Source organism: Urocitellus parryii, chromosome 14, assembly GCF_045843805.1.
Source record: "Urocitellus parryii isolate mUroPar1 chromosome 14, mUroPar1.hap1, whole genome shotgun sequence".
NCBI lineage: Eukaryota > Metazoa > Chordata > Mammalia > Rodentia > Sciuridae > Urocitellus > Urocitellus parryii.
Window position 1 is genome coordinate 57,200,115 of NC_135544.1, and position 21,310 is coordinate 57,221,424.

A 21,310-nucleotide genomic window follows, 5' to 3' on the forward strand; every position below is an offset into this window, starting at 1 on the left:
AACATAGATACAACCACGAGAAGGACATCTGCTTAGCCTTAGGAAAAGGGCAGAGTTGGCAACAGGTGCCGTGACACTGTGGCCTGGTGGGGATCTTCCAGGCACCAGCTTTCCTGCCTCTTCTTGGGGGTTCAGCCATGTTTCTTCGCTCTGCCTCTCTGGCATCCCCAGCCACCTCTGCCCACCTAGAGGCACACGCCTCACCTGCCTGCTATCACGCAAAGACCTGGGTGTTCTGATCCCTGCTTGTTCAGCGGTGTTTAACCTGTCACTCTCTTGAGTGATGCTCCTATCTCTCCTACCATTTTGTTTGGACCCCCGGGTCTTCGCAGAACTGCCCATGTCTTTGGTGGCACCTCCCTCTGTTGCATTTTCTTTTTGAACCTGGTTTTCTGGTGGCCTCATCCCCACCCTCACCCTGACAGTCTCATGGCAGTTTCCCCGCTCCCCATTTCTGATCCAGGAACAAGCATCGGTCTGGCTTTCCAAACCTTGGACTCCTTTTTTTCTCCCTTTGGGCCCTTTCCCCCACTCCCTCCCTGTTTATTTTGAGTTGATTTTAGGTTGTAGTGGGGCAGGATATTGGCAGGCATACTCAATTTTTGGTATTAATCTAACTTCTTTTCTTAAGAAATTTGACTTTTAAGTATCTGGTCCACATAGCCTTGTGAGGTTACACAGAAAGTCTGTTCCTGCCAGCTCTAAAATGTGTAGCAGGAACAGATAAAATATTTTAAAATATTAGAATTGTGTCATCAGACTCACAAACAGCACGTGTAACTTCAAGAACTAGCAGTAAGCTGGAGCTAAGGCAGTGTTCTGGGTTTTGGAATCACACAGGCCCTCATCTGACTGAAGTCAGCGCTTGCCAATCAGTGGGGCCCTGGCGTGTGGTGGAGGACCGAGTCAAGTTCACTGTGCAAATACTGATTTGGGAGAGGCTCCTCTGTGATTGAAGGCTTTAAAAAGCTGAGAAAGTGCCGGCCATCAACATTGAGCCAATGCCCATGTTGATAGGAGGGAGTGGAGACATCTGGTCTTGGGAGGACCGAAGTCTGAGCTTCCATAGCAGAAATGGTGACATGAACTGGCCACGGGAAGGGACCTTTAGTAGAGGAAAAAGACAGCAGTGTGTAAACTGTAACAGACACTCCCAGTGAGGGCACACCCGAAACTAACAGGTAGAAGCACAGGAGAAAGGCCACTTTCTCCAGGGACGCACAGCAGCACTCCAAACGGAGGAGTTTGAAAGGTGAACCAAGGCGAACCTTAAAATCCTTAAACAGGCTAGGTTATGAAACACAAATGAATGGACATAAAGCCATTAGAAATCCAAAAAATGAAAGACAAAACTAGTGAAACAAAACTTGTAAAAGAACTATGTGTATGTTTTAGAAAGCAATGATAAGGCAAAATATCAAAATGGAAATTATTTTATCCAACCAAATAGCATTTTAATATGTATTATTCCTACTCTTTATGCATAAAGGTTTTTATACAAATATGAAATAATATTCCAGATGTCCATAACTTTTTCAGTAATATGATCACTTTCTTGTCAATAACCCTTCTGTATCTTTAAATCTATGTAATATTGAACAGGGGTGCATTATAATTTATTTAAACTATCTCCTATTATATAACTATTTTGTACTTGCTATGTGAGCATCTTTAAATTTTATTATCTTAAAAAATCTTCATTTTCTCTCATTATAAAAATACAAATCAGGAAAACTTATAAAAGCATAAGAAGAAAACAAAAATCACAAATCTCATTATGAAGAAGTAAACTTTATATTTGTAACCATACATATTTGTATGATAGCCATCATGTTATTCATATTGTTTTGTAAACTTGTTTTTTTCATTTAATATTGTGAATTGTTTTCCATGTGAAATATAGAGCTAGATGACCCGTGGGTGTGTAGTTGTCATTGTAAGACTGTATATAAATAACTAATCCTGTTGTGTAATAGTAAGTTGTTTTTGTTGTACAAACACAGTGAGCAATTCCATTGAAATTAGGACATTATTGTAACATCATAGTGTCAAAGTTTTGGTCTTAATACAAACACATTGTGTTCACTTTTCAACAGGTGTTTGCTTATGATCATTGTTTCTGGTCCATGGATGAATCTGTCCGAGAAAAGTATGCAGGTAACAGAATACAGCATCCTGTCCACTACTACTGGTGCAGAAAAGGGGTTTCGGTACATTCTCCAGATACTATTGTAGTGTAATTGTGTGTGACTTTAAAACTATTATCTTAAAAAATATTCATTTTTTCTCATTATAAAAGTACAAATAAGGAAAACTTATAAAAGCATAAGAAGAAAACAAAAATCTCTAATCTCATTATGAAGAAGTAAACAGACAGCTTTTTCCAGTATTTGTTATGAGAGGTTATATGTTTATTGGAAAATTGAAAGATTTACCGTCTGCTGTCCTTGGTTTGAGATGATGGTATCCAGTGGAGGTTGACTCACATATGTCCCCAGGTCTCACATGGGACCAGGAACACACAGTAGATGTATCCTTGAGATGTCAGTGATGTTGTCTAGAGAGGCTGCTGGTGGGAGGAAAGAAGCACGCTGGTGACCAGCATCCAGGCTCTGCTCCTCTGCACCCCTGTGATGTTCAGTAAATCATGGCACCTTTGGAGCCTGTTTTCTCTCTGTAGTGGAGAGGAATGTGCCACATTCCTCCACATTTTATTTTTGACCTGAAAGTCTATTTTATCACTCTCCTAAATTACTGTCTCATCATTTGCCACAAGATGAAGGCTACAGTGATAGCCTTTTAAAAATTCCTTGTATTCTTCAGTCACATCAATGTTTATAGCAGCACAATTCACAATAGCTAAACTGTGGAGCCAACCTAGATGCCCTTCAGTGATGAATGGATAAAAAAAATGTGGCATATATACACAATGGAATTTTATTCAGCATTAAAAGAGAATAAAATCATGGCATTTGCAGGTAAATGGATGGCATTGGAGCAGATAATGCTAAGTAAAGTTAGCCAATCCCCAAAAAAACAAATGTCAAATGTTTTCTCTGATGTAACGAGACTGACTCATAGTCAGGTAGGGAGGGGGAACATGGGAGGAATAGATGAATTCTAGATAGGGCAGAGGGGTGGGAGGCAAAGGGAGGAGGCAGGGGATTAACAAGGGCAGGGGAATGTGATGGACATCATTATCCAAAGTACATGTATGATGGGGCTGGGGATGTGGCTCAAGTGGTAGCGTGCTCGCCTGGCGTTCGTGCGGCCCGGGTTCGATCCTCAGCACCACATACCAACAAAGATGTTGTGTCTGCCGAGAACTAAAAAATAAATATTAAAAATTCTCTCTCTCTCTCTCTCTTTCTCTCCTCTCTCACTCTCTCTTAAAAAAAAAAAAAAAAAAACAAAGTACATGTATGAAGACTTGAATTGGGTGTCAACATACTTTATATATAAACAGATATGAAAAGTTATGGTATATATGTGTAATAAGAATTATAATGCAAAAAAACAAAGTACATGTATAAAGGCATGAATTGGTGTGAACATACTCTATATACAAAGATATGAAAAATTGTACTCCATGTGTAATAAGAATTGTAACGCATTCCGCTGTCATGTATTTAAAAAATAAAATCAATAAAATTAAAAAAAAAATCCATGTATTCCTAACTGCTCTGTCCCCTGTTTCCAAGCAGTATCTTTTAATTTATATTTTACTTTTTTTGGACAGTCTTTTTTGTTTTATAAATTGGCTTTGAACTCCTGGGTTCAAGTGATCCTCCAGTCTCAGTCTCCTGGGTAACTGGAGCCACAGCATGCACTGCCATATTTCGTTTCCCTTTTAAATATTGAACATCACATTTTATTGGTTTCTACTGTGGACGTTTTAAAAGTTGAAGTATGTTTGGTCTTCCAGCCCAATGACAACTTTAAGGATCACCTCAAATTCAAGCTAGGATAATTAACTGGCAGATGAACTAGGAAGTGGGCGTAATGGAATCATGGAATGCCTTTGCCCAACAGCAGCATCCAGTTCTTCCTCTTATATTTGAGACTCAGTGAGGTGGATGGCTTGTAAGGTTCATATTTGATTATTGATTATTGACACATCTCTTTTGGCCTGTGGTAGAGAACTTGACTCAATATATTACTTAAGTCTATAATTGAAAGCTGAAGAAAATTTCCAGGGTCTTCCTCCTTGTTCTAATTGTTGTGAACTGTAGATCCTGTAATTAGAAATTATCATTGAGGAAAAAGAGGAGAATGGTACATGGAATTTTTCTGAATTCCCTAACCCATTGTATAAAAGTTCTGACTGAGTACTACATAGTTAATACAGGTATTCCTAGGTTCTGGATATAAAGTGCAGGTATTCCTGATCATTGATTGTAAAATAAGTGGCTCATTGGCTCTTTGCCCTAAGGGACCTCCTTGGTGTTTTTTCCCTTTTAATTCAAGTATGTATTATAGGAAATGCTATACTAATTTCCCCTCATGTGCTAACTACAAATAATTTGACAGGCATAAGCCTTTGGAAGCATTTATCAAGTTTAAAGCTCCTGTTTGGAGATAAATAAGCTGATGGTGTATTTTGAGATTTTTGTTTGTGTTTTGATTTGACTTAAAACACCCCTTCTCGCCCTGTCTCAGGTCAAGATGATGTTTTCAAGTGCCTTGGAGAAAATATCCTTCAGAATGCTTTTGATGGCTACAATGCATGCATCTTTGCCTATGGACAGACAGGTAATGTTAAATACTATTGAGATCACATGAGCAAATTTCTTTCAACGGAAGAGAAAATAGAACCATGTTTACTGAGTAATATACTGTTGATTTATTTTTTGTTGTTTTTCTTTTTAGGAAGTACTATAGATGCTAAAATCAAATATAGTTTTTTAAAAATGAGTATAATAAAATTAGGATTAGTATCCTTTTTCTTTACTAATCTTGTCACATGGTACTGGTCCAGTTTGTTTCCAATAAATTACAGAATTATGACTATTCTACATATTACTAGTCATATATTGTAGGCTCTAAGGATAATTATAGAAAAAATACTAAAAAGAACATACTTGTTAATATGTTAATATGGTTATAATTGATAAGGAACTTTTTGACTTCTCTGTCTTTGTGGTCAAGGAAACAAAATCTACTTAAAGTAAACCAGTTACTTTTATAAGATATATCATATAACTTGTCATTATTATTGTCCAACTGGAAACTCTTCTTCCAGTGTGTGGAATGGTTCATAGAGCAGAGACTCCAAGCCAGGCTGTGCCAGCTCCATTTTTCCCCCGCTGCCTGCCCACTGGGACTCTTGGCCCTACAGTTTCCTTATCTGTAACATGTTGATAATGATAGAACTTTATTGTAGGGTTGTTGTGATGAATTAATTACCATACACACACTTTTAAAATTTTTTTTAGTTATAGATGGACATAATATCTTTATTTTGTTTATTTTTATGTGGTGCTGAAGATTGAACCCAGTGCCTCACATGTGTGAGGTAAGCGCTCTGCTACTGAGCCACCACCCCAGCCCCACCATATGCATACTTTAAAAGAGACCTGGTATGTAGGAAGTGGTACCTTAGTTTTAGGTATTATGAAAGGATGGGGTCTCAAGTGGACAGCAGCAGTACCTTGCATGGTTGGAGAGCCTGTTTGCAGGGCTGGTGGAGCACTTGCCTAGGAGGTGTGAGGCCCTGGATTCCATTCCCAGCACTGCAAAAACAAAGGAAACAAAAAGTTTGTTTGCAAAATCACTTCTACTATAAAAGAGGAAGGAGTTACACTTGAGTGTTATTGCTGTTTGGGGATGATGAGACTATGGTGATTTATTTTTTTTCCTTTCTATTTTCCCGTGTTTTCTGAATTTTCTTTAATGAACATGCATTTCTATTATAGTAGAGAAAATAATTTTGTATTAGAAAAGGATTTTTCTTTGGTTCATGCACTATTATCAGAGGGTAGTAAGTTAATTTGTTCTGGGGCCATGTGGAGAACCTATATTTTTAGTGCTATGATTTGTGGCTGGGGGTAGGCATAATAGTATTAATCATGTGGCTTATCCCAGTTTATTTGAGGAAACTTTTCAATCCTTGCTGTTTTTTAATTGTTCTAGGTATTTTTTTTTTAATGTGAAGATGAGGAAAATAGGCTTTTTTTTTTCTTTCTAAAGCATGTTTCCTTTTGACTGTAACATTTGCAATGGGAAAGCTTCTGTATTTTTTTAAATTTTTATTATATTTGGATACATTTCTTCTTGTATTTTGGACATTTTACTAAGTGCTGGCAGTTTATCATGAGCAAAGTAAAGAGGGTTATTATGTGTTTAAACTTCTCAGAGACAGTAGTAACTCTGATTTTCCTTTTGCAGGATCTGGAAAATCTTACACTATGATGGGCACAGTGGACCAGCCTGGATTAATCCCAAGACTCTGCAGTGGACTCTTTGAACGAACCCAGAAAGAGGAAAATGAGGAGCAGAGTTTTAAAGTAGAAGTGTCCTACATGGAAATTTATAATGAAAAAGTTCGAGACCTTCTTGATCCCAAAGGGTAAAAGACTTTGAGACTTTAGTGTTCTAGCATTCTGGACTAAAACAGACTCAAGAAATTGGCTTTAGAGTAGTTTGTTCACTGAACTCTAGTAGAGAATCATCTAGTTGTGGTCTTTGTGATTTATTTTTAGTTACCTGGAGTAGTATCCTGCAGCCAGTTCTGGGTTTTTGAACTTGGGAGAGGGGCATTTAGAGCAGGGAAGAGTGATTGAGCAGGCATGTGCTTGTCATACGCCAACCTCAGAAGCACCCAAAGCCACAAAGAATATGTAGTGAAAAACAGTCAGTTGGCAGCATAATCGTAGCCTTAAACAGTTTTTGGTTTTATTTTGCCAGTTCATTTCAGGTGGAATTCAGCAGTTGGTTTGTGGACTGTTAGAGAAGCATAATCAGGGATATGAAACCTGATCTTCAGGATTGTTAATTTTAAACCTTCTCAGAAAAAATAAGTGTGTCCATGATTTCATGGCATTGGCTTTGAAAGAGAAGTGTCTCAGAAGTGCCTTCATAAGTGCTCTGACCTTGAGGCCATTACTGAGTTTAACGAGGAGAACAGAAGGTATCTGAGGAAATGTGTTCTTTGCGCAGAGTTCCCATGTTGAGACTTTAAGGAAGTGCAGCAGTGGCGAGGAGGAGACAGATAATGACCGGAGCCTGTGGCTTGCTGGTGTAAGAACAGAGCTAGGAAGGTCAGAGGGCCATCTGGGCTGAGGTTTACAGAAAGTGCAGAGGACAATGAAGGGGACAGTTAGCTATGTGTAGATGAGGAAAATGATCGAGGAGAGATGAGCTGACAGGCTGTGAATCGTAGTGTGCTCAACCAAGAAAAAACAGCCCCGTAGCTCCTCACTGCCATCTGCTTCTTTGACAGAGATAATCATCTTTAGGCCTGCACAGGGAGATTGGATTGGCACTTCATGCTTTTCTGTAAACCTTACTTAAGTGTCGATTGAGCAATCAGTATGTACCAGGCACCATGAAAGTCAGAGGAAGGACTCATGCTGCGGGCAGAATGAGTTTTGTACAGAAATAATTATAACACAGTGTAGTTTGCTTTTGACTTATGAGGGGGGGTTCATACAAAATAGCAAAGAGGGAATAACTGGCTATGTGCACTGGTGCATACCTGTAATACCAGACACTCGGGAGAGTGAGGCAGAGGATCGCAAGTTTAAGACCAGCCTGGGCAACCTAGTAAGACCCTGTCTCAAAAAACGGAAAGAGCTTGGGATGTAGCTCAGTGATAGGATGGCCCTGGGTTCAGTCTCCAGTACCGCAAAAAAGAAATGAATTACTGCCCAGAGCAGAGGAAAGTGCCCACAGGTTATTTGATGAATTTTGTGCTGAGTACTTTGTCCATTGAGAAGTTAGGTGAGAACCATTTGTGTGTAGGACACAGCCCTGTGCCACACTGCAGTAGTGTAAAGAGATCACCTGTTTGAAGAATGATCAGCAGGTGGTTAGAGAAAGTTAAAATAGGACAGGCGGACCAGAGGTGGGTGGCACCCACGTTTTGCATAATACTATATTCCTGTACACTTGCCCAGTCAGCCTGCACTACTTTCCTTGCACTTTTGACCTCCTTGAAGATCATTACTTTCGGGGCTGGGGATGTGGCTTAAGTGGTAGCGCGCTCGGCTGGCATGCGTGCTACCCGGGTTCGATCCTCAGCACCACATACCAACAAAGATGTTGTGTCCGCCGAGAACTAAAAAATAAATATTAAAAATTCTCTCTCTCTCTCCTCTCTCACTCTCTTTAAAAAAAAAAAAAAAAAAAAAGATCATTACTTTCTCTGAGATCCAGCTCAGACCTACTCTTTCCAGATATTTTCAGCTGTCTGACTTCATACCCGTTCATTCCCTTGTTTTGTATTCCATAGTACTTAGGTGGAATAGCTTGAACTTTACTGGCTGAATGTGTCTGTAGTCTTAGGTTTGGTCCTGTGTGTGGCTTAGTATGTAACAATGTGGACTTTGGAATCCTGCAGCTCTGGATCCAGGTTCTCTGCTTGTTACTTATTGAACAAGGTCCTTGTGCTTTCTAGGCCTAGCTTGTGCATGGGGAACAGGTTATCACACAATTTGATGTTTGATGGTAGGCCTGAGGCCTCAGGACCTGACATCCAAAAAGAGCTCAGTACATGGTAGCTGTTGCTGCTGCTGCTCTTACGAAAGTTTCTTGAGGATTTTTTTTTTTTTTTTTTTTTTAGTGTATCTGAAGAGTCAAAGTTAATGGATTAAAGTTTTAAAGGTGATCTTGTTTCCAACAAAGACTATTTGAGAGAACTTTTTTTTTTTTAAACAAAATAATGTCTTCCTTACTTTTTTTTTAAAGGAGGGGGGAGGGCTGGGGATGTGGCTCAAGCGGTAGCGCGTTCGCCTGGCATGCGTGTGGCCCGGGTTCGATCCTCAGCACCACATACCAACAAAGATGTTGTGTCCGCCGAAAACTGAAAAATAAATATTAAAAATTCTCTCTCTCTCTCTCTCTCTCTCTCTCTCTCTCTCTTCTCTCTCACTCTCTCTTTAAAAAAAAATAAAGGGGGGGGGAGAGAGAGAGAGAGAGAGAGAGAGAGAGAATTTTTTAATATTTATTTAGTTTTCGGCGGACACAACATCTTTGTATGTGGTGCTGAGGATCGAACCCGGGCCTCACACATGCCAGGCGAGCGCGCTACCACTTGAGCCACATTCCCAGCCCAAGAGAGAAAACTTTTTTATTCAAGTATTGGCTTCAGTTTCTGTGCTAGTTGCTCATTGTATGAAGTCTTCACCACCATTCCTTCCCTTCTCCTGCCTATTCAAATACTTTTTTATTCAAGTACTAATTTTGTGAATTCACCATCTAGTATGTGTAGTTATGTAATTATGTTGCTGCACTCAGGACATAATTCAGTCTACATTATCTCTAAGGGAAAAGGTGGGAGAGGGAGGTGGGGAGGGAAGGGGGAAGTACTGGGAACTGCAGTGGAGCAAATGATTCCATGCTTGTATGAGTATGTCAAAATGAACCCCAATATTATGTACAACTATCATGCACTAATGAAAACAGAAAAAAGGGAAAAATGAAAGGAAAAAAGTTAATAATAGAATATAACCTGGGGTAAAAGGTGAGAATTAAATTTTGTGACTATCTGACTTCATCTATAGTTATATAGCAATAAGTGACCTTGTATATTGATCCTAGGGTACTAAAAGATTTCAAATCATTAGGAAATACTAAATTATAGATGGTATACTAGAGGACAAAACATTTTAGATTTAAGTCATTTCCCCATTCCTTAAGTCTGCTGCTTACATAAAAGATAAGTCTCTCACTGCTAATTATCTTACCCTGAAGACCTCTGCTTGCTTGCTTTCTCCTGGGTACTAGTGGTTGGGTGTGGCTTCAGTTTCTGTGCTAGTTGCTCATTGTATGAAGTCTTCACCACCATTCCTTCCCCTCTTCTCTGTTTTTGTTGCTAGCCCTCTTTCCACATCATGTAAGCCAACACATTGAAGTCTTTCTTATTGCCTGATTCTCATATCACTTTGTTAGCCAGGTTTATTCCCTGAGTGACTCTTATGTGTCAGAAATTGTGCTAGGAACTGCAGACCCCAAAACTAATAAAACGCCGTTTTTGCTCTTCTGGAGCCCCAAGGTCTGTCAAAGAGTAGACACTGGTAAATTCCAGCCCACGCCAAGGATTAGGAGATTTGAGACAAAGGAAGAGGCAAGGGTAGACTAAAGGAATACGGATGTCAAGCCAAGTGCCGACCTTAGAGAACCACCACAGAAGTTTAAGCATTCCAGTTCATTATTTATTTTAAAAAATTTTGTAGTCAAAATGAATACACATGCATAACAGGATGTACAATAAACTAAAGAACATAAGAAATCTTACCATCAGCAAATGTTCTTTTGAAGAAATTAATTTTTAATTAATAAATAATAATTATATCTGTGGGTTGAAATGTGCTGTTTTGATATATGTATATATTATAGAACAATGAAATCAAGCTAATATGTCCATCACCTTATATATCTTTATAGTGTGAACATCTAAAGACACTCTTAACAATTTTTAAATACGTTACATTTTTATTGACTATTGTCACCATGCTGTGCAACAGATCTCTGGAATCTCCTAAATGAAACTTTTTATACCCTTTGACCAACATCTCAACAAAAATTTTTGGCTTATAACCTTAAGTGTGCTACATATACTCTTTGTTTTTGGCAGATGCCCTTTACTGGGTTTATCAGTTTCTTGTTTGCAAACTGGCTTGTTTTTAAAGAAAATTATGAACAAGTATTTAATTTTCATTTTATTAAATCCTTTTTCCTACACTTACTGGAGGGATCATACTCCCCACTCTCCCTTCAGTCAGTCGTGTGATGAAATGCGTTGATCCCCACCCCATGTTAAAACAACCTTGCTGCCCTGGGATAAGCCCAGGGTTGTGTTTTTAGGTCATTATTAGACTCATTTCATTGTCTTTGTTTCTTTGTCTTTATTCATAATTGAGCTGGGTCTATAGTTTTCTTTTTCTTGCACAGTTAACATTTGTGCCACATTCTGTGATATGACAAGGGGATTGTTTTATTTATTTGACTCTGCATTCTTTGCAGTAGTAAATAGACGTCCTACAGTGTACCCTTTTGAGTAATGTGGTATTTCACCACATTATGAAGTTTTTCTTTGGAGTGGAGATTTTAGAGTTTGGTTTAAATTCTTTGGGGGATAAGGCCAGTTTGGGTTTTATTTATTTGGGGTCTTTCTTGAATGAAACATTTCTGTAAAGTACAGTTGAGTCCTTTTAAAAACAAATTGTTCTTTGTCATGAACAGAAGTCGTCAGACCTTGAAAGTCAGAGAACATAGTGTGTTGGGACCCTATGTGGATGGACTTTCTAAACTGGCTGTAACAAGCTATAAGGTAACAGCATTCTTTATATGAACTACTTAAATTTAGTATATTTTTTGTTTGTTTTAAAAATTAAATTTACAATAGCATCATTTAATAGTAACTTTTTAAGAAAAAGTTGTAAAAAGGAGTCAGTGGATTATGAGATCAGAGAATAAATGTAGGCTAAATATGATGAGGTCTTAAAATTAAGCCTTAGGGTTTTCAGGCTTAACAGAGCTAAAATGGGTTTGGTAGTGAATTTTACCTTTTGTTGTTGTTTTTTTATTCTGGTACCATTTTATACTTCTTTTGCAGTTAATGTTTTTACTTTGAGGCTTTTTCTCTATCATGTTGAATTTTTCCTTAAACATTATTCTTTTTTACTTAATATGCATAAACAGAATCTTATAATGATTTGCAAAGTTTTCCACACGTGTGTCAGTTTAGGATAATATTCAATTGCAGATAACATAAAAAATGTAACGGGGCTAGGGCTCAGTGGTAGAGCTCTTGCCTAGCACATGTGAGGCCCTAGGTTTAATCATCAGCACCATATAACGATAAATAATAAAATATAGGTATTATATCCATCTGCAACTAAAAAAAATAAAAACATAACAGGATTTAATATTTTTAAAATATTTTTTAGTTGTTAATGGACCTTTATTTTTTATTTATTTATATGTGATGCTGGGGTTCGAACCTAGTGCCTCACACGTGCAAGGCAAGCGCTCTACCACTAAGCCACAACCCCAGCCCAGGATTTAATATTTTGAAGTGTGGGTTATTATCTGTTTTGTTCATTATTTATCCTCAGTGTCCAGAAAGTACCTGGCTTATGGTAGATGCTCTCAGTATACATCGGAGTGGAGGAACGAATGCTGATTTAAATAAGGTTTTCATGTAAAAGAAGTCTGGAGGTAGAGGCTGGTTTGGTGGCTCCAAGGTGTTATTAGGGACTTGCATTCTTCCCCACCCCACATAGAGAGATGTAACGACCATGTTCTCATAGTTCAAGACAACTCTTAGAACCAGGATATGATGGTAAGCTACTCCTTTTAAGGAGAGTGGCCCAGATAGTCTCTATTATACTTATTTGCCAAATTGTACTCATGGGGCCAGACCGAGGTGCAAGGGCATCTGGGAAATGTGATCTCGCAGCTCTGCTGCTTGCACTTAGCTAGAGTTCCTTTACTGAGTTCATAGTAGGCAACTAGACAGCTCTTTCAGATGTACCATCTTTTTTGTTCCTTATGAAAATTCTTGTAAAGTAGATGATTTAGTTTTATTTATTTATCTTCTGTGCTATGGATTGAACCCAGGGCCTTGTGTATATTAAACAGGAGCTCTACCACTGAGCCATTTGCTTAGTCTAAGTAGATGGTTTTATAACTCTCTGTTGTAATTAATGAAATTAAAGTTTCAGATTTTTCAGATTGGTCAAATAACCCTTTTAGAGCTTATAACATTTTTTAAAATGAAAATTCCATTATCTTGGGCTGGGGTTGTAGCTCAGTGATAGAGTGTTTGCCTTGTATGGGTGAAGCCCTTGGTTTGATCCTTAGCACCACATAAAAATAAACAAATAAAAATAAAAATATTATGTCCATCTACAACTAAACAAATTTATTTTTTAAATCTCACCTTTCTTTCTGTTATACTGTCTCTCTTTGAGTGGTAATAGCATCAAAGTAGCAAATCTCTGCAGAAACTAGTTTCTTGATATTCTCATTTTTAAGAACAGGTCCAATAAGATATGTGCCCAGTATGTGGGAAATAATATGCATGGGTGAAGAGGTTACAAGTAAATTATTTTTATTTGATTTTTGCTTATTTATATTATCTAATTTATTTAAAAATATATTTATTTACTTTTTTTTTTTAAACAGTAATGGGCTTCATGCATGCTAAGCAAGTGCTCTACCACTGAGCTACATCCTCGTCCCTTTTAAAATATTTATTTTTCTATTTATGCGGTACTGGGAATTGAACCCAGGGTGCTCTACTACCAAGCTGCATCCCCAGCTTTTTTACTTTTCATTTTTAGACAGGGCCTTGCTGTTTCTGAGACTCCTTGAACTTGTGATCCTCCTGCCTTAGTCTTCTGGGTTGTTGGGATTACAGGCATGTACCTCTGCACCTAGCATTTTGATTTTATTTTTGAAGATAGGGTCTTGCCAGTTTGCCTAGGCTGGCCTGGAACTTGCTATCCTCCTACCTCAGCTGCTCAGCTAGGTAGGATTATAGGTGTATAATGCTTTTATAATGAAAGAAATTCTGCTTTTATAATGAAAGAAACTAAGTTTTTCAACTTTCTCAAGTAGATGGGTGTGGGCGTGGCATATTTGTCATGGAGTATTTGTTGTGGTATATTTGTAGCTTCTAAACTTTTCTGAGTCAAAGCTGCCACTCTCTTTTGGAAAAAAAGTGTAGAAAAAATGTAGTTTAGTTGGGTTTCAGAGATAGTATTGGCTATTGTATTCTGTGAGTCTTAATATTAATGGCAAAACACAATGTGAACTCCAAATGTTGTTCACATAGCAGTTACTCTTGTAATGAGCTCTGTAGTATAGCAGGTTTTAATGTTTATTATACAGATAACAAGATGTGTGTCTGAATTGTTTTCACTTAGGATATTGAGTCTTTGATGTCTGAGGGAAACAAATCTCGGACAGTTGCTGCAACCAACATGAATGAGGAGAGTAGCCGATCCCATGCAGTCTTCAAAATCACCCTCACACATACTCTGTATGATGTGAAATCTGGGGTAAGTGTTCAGATGCATGGCCTTTTTTTTAGTTCTTTTAGGTTATCATCATTTACCTTTTCTCTTCAGATGTTAGATGAATTAAAGACCTAGCCAGACTTACTATCAACCAGGACTTCTTGTGTAAACAAGAAGCAGAAGCCTCTTCAGGTAGACACAAAGGGGTTTAGTGTAGAGAATTAGGTGACTGCAGAGTTGTTGGAATACCTGAGAAACATTGTATTGTAGGCGGAATCTCTAGGAATAATTCCATGAACCACTTGGATCTGGTCTGTTAGGATGGTGCCATCTTTGAGGATACCCTTTGAGCTTTGGGTTCAAGGCACATCCCACAGGGGTGACCAGGAAGCAGGAATAAGGAAATCGCTTCTGTCAAAGCAGCTGCTTCTTAGCATCCTAGAAGCTGAATGTGCTAGAAAGCCTTATGTTTCCATGATCCTATCTGCCATCAGAAAAAGCCAAAAGGGGCATTTTACTTCTGCTTTCCAGATCTTTAACAAGGAGATCTGATTGACAGAATTTGCACCACATTCTGAATCCTGGCTGTAAGGGAGTCTTAGAGATGGAGGCCTTAGCTCCCACGCTGTCCAGCTATGGGAAGGTGGAACCCATCCCACAGCCCTGTCACAGCAGTGTTAGAGCCCTTAGCTGCTGGCTGCCTGTGTGAGCAGATGTTAATGCTCCACTTCATCAGTAGAGGTTCTTCTGCAGTGTTACCTTCTGCCAAACGCCAGGGTCAGGATTCGCTTCCCTCGGGGAATGGCACTACAAAGCTGCTAGATTTTGTAGAGTATTTTTTGATTATGTAGTTTGGAACCTTGTGACGAGTAGACTGAGTCAGATATGTAAATGTTTCTGCCACATTAAGAACTTATCTGTAGACTCATATATTTTCTTTCTCTTTGTGTGAATTTTTACATATTTTATTGTGATGCCCGTTCCTCGGAGCATCACTTTCATTCATATACCAGAATCTAAAGTAATCACCCTGGCAAAGTGCTTTATTTTGGCAGGATTTTTATTTGCTGAAAGTGTATTTTTCTTTTCTTTGTTTCTTTTTTTTAAACCATCACAGCAAGATTAGTGTAGCAACAAAAAGTTCTTTGTTTCCGATTTCCTTTTCAGCATAAAACAAAAAACATACTGAAGACTTTTTTTTTTAAACTAAAAGTACTTTGATTTGGGAAGCTAAATATCCTTTTGTTAGCAATATATTTATTTTATGGAAATAAATATAAATGTATGTTAAAAGGAAAGTTTTTCAAATGATCCAGTCTGTAGACTTTTGGCACTGGTTTCTTACATTTCTTTTTTTCTTTTTTCTTTTATTTTTGCTGCTGAATTATAAAATATCTGTTTTACATATGCAACTTGAGAAAGGAAAATATCACTATATAAAAAATATCTTTTTTTTTGTACCCAGGGGGTCTTTACTACTGAGTCACAACCCAGCCCTTTTTCATATTTTATTTGAGACAGATCTTGCTAATTTGATGAGGGTTTTGCTAAGTTGTTGAGGCTGACCTCTGACTTGTGATCCTGCTGTCCCAGCCTCCCAATCACTGGGATTACAAACACGTGCATCTGCACCCAGCTATTAAAAATATTTTAGGGGTTGGGGTTGTGGCTCAGTGGCAGAGCGCTTGCCTTGCACATATGAGGCACTGAGCTCATCCTTAGCACTACATAAAAATAAACAAAATAAAGATATTGTGTCCATCTATATCTACAAAATTTAAAAAAATATATTTTAAAATATCTTAACTATAAAAAATAAAAATGAAATTATATATGCATTAGATGAAATTTTGTTTTGAGGATTCTTCTGTTGGATAAGTCTGATTAATATTTTTTACATTAGTAAGAATGTATTTTGTCTAAAGATTTTGGTAAACATGAAGTTTTAAGCACAGTTGCGAATCATATTAAAATTTGCATCTTCTAAGTCTTTTGTATACTGCTCTGAAAATTTTATTGGACTCCTTTCAAAATCTCCCATTTGGGGGGGGCACTGTTTTTCTGAGATAATTACTCAGTTTATATGGATTAGTAGAGGTCTGTAAATTTTGTGTGCCTCCACTGCTGGATTGTACAGTTTTCTTACAGTGTTTTTAGAGGCACAAAATGATTTTGCAATAACAACAAATGACTTTAATAAAAGATTTAGATAATAAATCCAGTTGGTTGAGACAGCCTGGTTTCTGCCATTTTAACTGTTCCTTTGTATGTGTCATTTTACTTTGTAGACATCTGGGGAGAAAGTGGGCAAACTGAGCTTAGTTGATTTAGCTGGCAGCGAACGAGCAACGAAAACTGGAGCTGCTGGTGATCGGCTAAAGGAGGGCAGCAACATTAACAAGTAAGCCTTTCAGAAGCAACTTCCTATTGCTTTCCCGAATTACAGCCAAATGGGGGACATCGTGGTCCTTAAATGATTAGATGATTCTAGGACAATTAAGGTTTTTTTTCTGGTATTTTCAATGTCATGGGCTCATCTTATGTTCCATGGAGATGTCTGATGGGGCTGAGGAGTCCAGCCTCTGTCAGACAGCCCTAGTGGCATTTCTGGGTGACTCTCTGTCCTGAGGGTTGGGGGTCCTGGCCTCCAGGGTGTTTGGCAGCATCCTTGGTGTCTTTCCACTAGAGGGCAGTGTAGTTGTGATTACTCAGACTCTGGATATGGCTTGGTTTCCCTGTGGGGGCATAGTCACCATCTAGTTGAGAACCACTGATCTGAATTATAGAAGAGAACATGACAGTTGGTCTCAGTCTGGTTGATTGTGACCCGTGTGCTACTGTCTGGACATCTGCCAGGGGCCCTAGCCACACTGGGCTTGCCCTTTTAAGACTGCTATCTAGTTCAAGCCAGGACTTTATGAAATCATGTTTTGTCAACAGTTCCTCCATACTCCCTCAGGCTCCTTGTGGTTGGGGAGTCTCTTTGTCCTTAGGACTCCCACAGGGACATACAGTGAATCATTAGTGACCAACTATAACTATAGTTATAATCCCAACTATAACTGGGATTATAAGGCACCGTCATCCAGAGGCTGGGCTGGTATTGAATCTTATAGGTTTAATTTTTGCCTTGTTCTGTGTGTTAATTACTATTTTGTGTTTATGACTTCTGTCTGTAAGATATGTAGTGTTTGTGTTCACCTTGACCTAATGTTTTACCACTCACATTTTTATCTATAAAAATGCAAAAAAGGGGAGGAGTTAAGCAAAAGGGACAGTGGTTCTTTAGAATTGCTGTGTTTTAAAACAGTAACAAAATGCTGACCACAGTGCTGCTCACATGCAGGTAGAGAGCATCTTGGTGTCTGATCTCTGGCTAAAGGTGACATTTGACATACTCCATTTTTCCTAATTGTTCTGGTTGTTGCACCATGCAGGTCTCTTACAACTCTCGGTCTGGTCATCTCGGCTCTAGCAGATCAGAGTGCTGGCAAAAACAAAAATAAGTTTGTTCCATATCGGGACTCAGTTCTCACGTGGCTGCTCAAAGTAAGTGTTTTTCCCTCTCTTTCTTGGCAAATGTTTGATAGTTTATAAAAAGGAAAAGACTGTTAATCTCTTCCAGTGATCATTCCCTCCATCGGTGTTCAGATCTATAATTACTGAAGGGGTCTGGCAACTGTGATTTCCATGGGCTGAGTGAGCCCAGGTTTCTTCTAGTAATTGGCAGCCTCTTCCTCCGGAGTCTGCATGCCTGGGTTGTGGGGCTCACACTGAACCACACAGTTGTTCATGGAGATTTGGAGGTAGAAGAAGGGCCTGGTGCTGATGTGACAGTAGGAGTCACAGGAAAGGACACCCTCTGCTGGGCTGCCCCATCCTCTCCGACTCCTTTGATAGTTGTGACCTTGTTTTCTGTTTGGCTTCACTGATGATCGTTTAATGTGCTTTCACCTTCTTGGAGAAGTTGCTGAAGGGTACCGGGGAGAGCATGGCTGCTTGCTGGTGAATTCAGTTCCGCTGGAAAGAGGGACAGGGAGGAAGGGAGATCTGTATGAAGTGTGGGAGGAGGGTATGGACAGGGCAGTGGAGCCAATCGGCCCCCAGTGGCGCAGGTCTATAGGTAGGAAGGCAAGGTGCTCACACACAGTAGAGCATGAGTTTATGGGGGGCTCTGTGGCCGAAGTAGGTGACAGAGAGACTATTTCCAGATTCCCCAGAGCCTCAGGCTTCATAGAGATGCTGTGATAAAAGATATTGGGCTGGGTCTTAGAGGATGTAAATTCTAGGATGGTAGAATTACTAACAGGGGGTCAACCTTGAACAAAATCTTTCATCTAATACTTTTTATAAGGAAGAAATAAGTTTATATGCCTGGTTTAATTTTGTGGGGCTCATTTTCTCATTGGTGGGAGAAAACACTGTGTTTGAGAATATGTAGGGAGTGGAGCGCAGGCCAGGAGCTGGGGGAGATTTGGAGGTAGAAGAAGGGCCTGGTGCTGATGTGAGCAGCCTTGTTGAGGGAGGCAGAGTTTTCTCCTGGCCTCCACATGCTCCCAGAGTTTCTTCCTAGTGTTCATCTTTGCACCTGAAACTGTACACCACTTGGGATGTGCTTTGTTGCACCCTTTATATACATGTCCTGGGTTCTGCTTCTGTGTAATGCTGACAATGGAGGAATTTGACACAGAGTTGCTTCCTTTGGCCAAAAGGCAATATAATTAGAAATTTAAAACAAAAAGATAAATAGATGTTGACCATTAAAAACCACTTGGAAATGGGTATCACAGTCATTTTACTACCAGGAATGTGTAATTAACCCTGATAACCTCCTGGTCTTCCAGAAATCGTCTACATAGGACATTTATTCTTCCAACTTTCACAGAAGCATTCCTGATCACACATGACTATTCTCTGGATGTACCTGAATTAAAAGGCTTAAAAGAATTAAAGGAGTTGATTCATGCCTATAATCCCAGTGGCTCAGAGGCTGAGGCAGGAGGATGACGATTTCAAAGCCAGCCTCAGGAACTTATCGAGACCCTAAGCAATTTAGTGTGATCCTGTCTCATAAAAAATACAAAGGGGGCTGGGGATGTGGCTCAAGTGGTAGCGTGCTCGCCTGGCATGCGTGCGGCCCGGGTTCGATCCTCAGCACCACATACAAACAAAGATGTTGTGTCTGCCGAAAACTAAAAATAAATATTAAAATATTAAAAAAAAATACAAAGGGCTGGGGAGGTGGCTTAGTGGGGGTGGCCTAGTACTAAAAATAAATATATTTTTTTTCAATCTCTAGTACCAAAAATAAATATATAAGTAAGTAAGTAAAAGAATAGTTTTACTGTCCTTGTCATTTCAGTGTTACTGCTTCAGATTATTTAAAATGCTGACAGTAGTTAAAATGGCCTAGAAATAATTGAGTGTCCATTGCATAAGCTGGAGACCAGGGGAGCCTGTTTCAGGACAGTCAGGTGCTTTCCAGGGCATCTCAGTCACTTTTCATAGGTAAGGCAGTGTTCTATTTGCCAGAGGAGGAAGAGGGCACAGAACTCGCCAAAGACAGGCTTGGGCCTGGGGCCTGGGCTGAGTGCCCCATGCATCTGTGTTTGTGGAGGCTGTGTTCTAGTGGCAGGGTTCATCAGGAGGGGACTTGCTTGACTTCACCAATCTTTGGTAGGATATAATGAGAAAACTGTTCATAATACTTGAAGAACTTAGGTTGTAATTGCAGCTCTAATTCTTAGGTTGAGAAATAAATTGAATGTATACTTGACTTTGTCATTTTTTTCCCCGTTAAAAATCTGTAAGAGGGGCTGGGGTTGTGGCTCAGTGGCAGAGCTCTTCTCATATGTGAGACGCTCAGCACTACATAAAAATAAGTAAACAAAATAAAGATATTGTGTCTATCTATAATTAGAACAACAACAAAGAAACTCATAAGACCTTTTTTCTATCACTTCTGACTTTTGCACCAAGATCATAAGTAGGGGCATTTCTTAAGAAATAATACATCGGAATTTTTTTTTAAGAAATTCCGATGTATAATTCCAATGTATAATTATGATGCGCCAATAAAAGGGGGAAAATGTATTCCAGAACATAAATAGTTTCCCCAAGGCCTCTCCAGATCTGTGGATTCCCCAGATCCTTTTCCTTCTTTGATTCTTTTTCTAATTCTTCCTGATCCTCATTCAACACAGGTGAGAATCTCATGTTCCTAACATTGCTTCCAGTGAGCTCATAAAATTGCTGGTCTTTTATAAGATTTTCCATTTCTCTTTAGAGATCTTTTTTCATTGTGTTTGCGTAATAATTGTGCTGTGTTCTTGATGTTTGTAACCTTCTAAATGTGGATCTCTCATCACGTGTGGTGATGAATGCTTAGATAATGAATAGCTTTCGAATTAACCCCCTCTTATTCTTGCTGAGACTTCTCTGATGAAGCCTGCACCAGTGTCTTGCCTAGATGACAGACACTTCCCTTGAGATTTCTTGGTCCAATCCCTTCTCCATAGTACACTGCAACTTCTTTCTAAATTAATTACTTCATCTCTTCAGAAACTGCCCTTAGGCCTGTGGGATCAAGTCCAGATTCTTTCCTGAGTGTCACTTACAAGTCCCTGCTTAGCCTGCCGCCTCCTAACCCCTGACTGCTCGCCTGCTGTCTCCGGGAGTCATCACCCCTAGCCTAGTGCAGAGCTGGTGCTCTCTTACTTCTGGGGCTTCAGGCTCCCTCTGTGCAGAGTGGTCTTCCCCTTCTCTGCTCCTTCACCTGCAGGTCTCCAGTGTCGCCTTCCAGGCAGCCTCCTGACCTGTCAGGACTTGCCTTTCTGCCCAGCTGGGCTTCTGCCCTCTCCGACCACAGTTGTGGGCATCGGGCTTCAGTGCTCGCACAGCGCTGGCTCCACCAGGACCCCAGTGCTCCCAGCTAGCATCTGACCTGGAGAAGTTTGTCGGTCTTCCTGGCTCCCATTCTCATCTGGAAGACAAGTAATTTGATGACTTCAGAGTTCTTTCAGCTTTAAAAAATTATGACTTCCAAATTAAATCTCTTTCCAGTGTCCATTTAATTTGCAGTTGCAAAATTTGAAACAAAGCTTGTCTGATTTGCCTAATTGTGC

At 39.3% G+C, this 21,310-nt stretch overlaps 1 protein-coding gene across 1 annotated transcript in view; it reads left to right on the forward strand.

Annotated features, from left to right (window-relative positions):
- Positions 1-21,310, forward strand: part of Kif13b (kinesin family member 13B) — a 158,291-nt gene that overhangs the window by 51,650 nt on the left and 85,331 nt on the right. Inside the window, exons 4-10 of the mRNA XM_026398857.2 lie at positions 2,097-2,157; positions 4,660-4,752; positions 6,388-6,568; positions 11,404-11,491; positions 14,094-14,228; positions 16,475-16,587; positions 17,624-17,735. Of these exons, the coding sequence (XP_026254642.2) occupies positions 2,097-2,157; positions 4,660-4,752; positions 6,388-6,568; positions 11,404-11,491; positions 14,094-14,228; positions 16,475-16,587; positions 17,624-17,735 (783 nt within the window). The remainder of the gene's footprint in view (positions 1-2,096; positions 2,158-4,659; positions 4,753-6,387; positions 6,569-11,403; positions 11,492-14,093; positions 14,229-16,474; positions 16,588-17,623; positions 17,736-21,310) is intronic.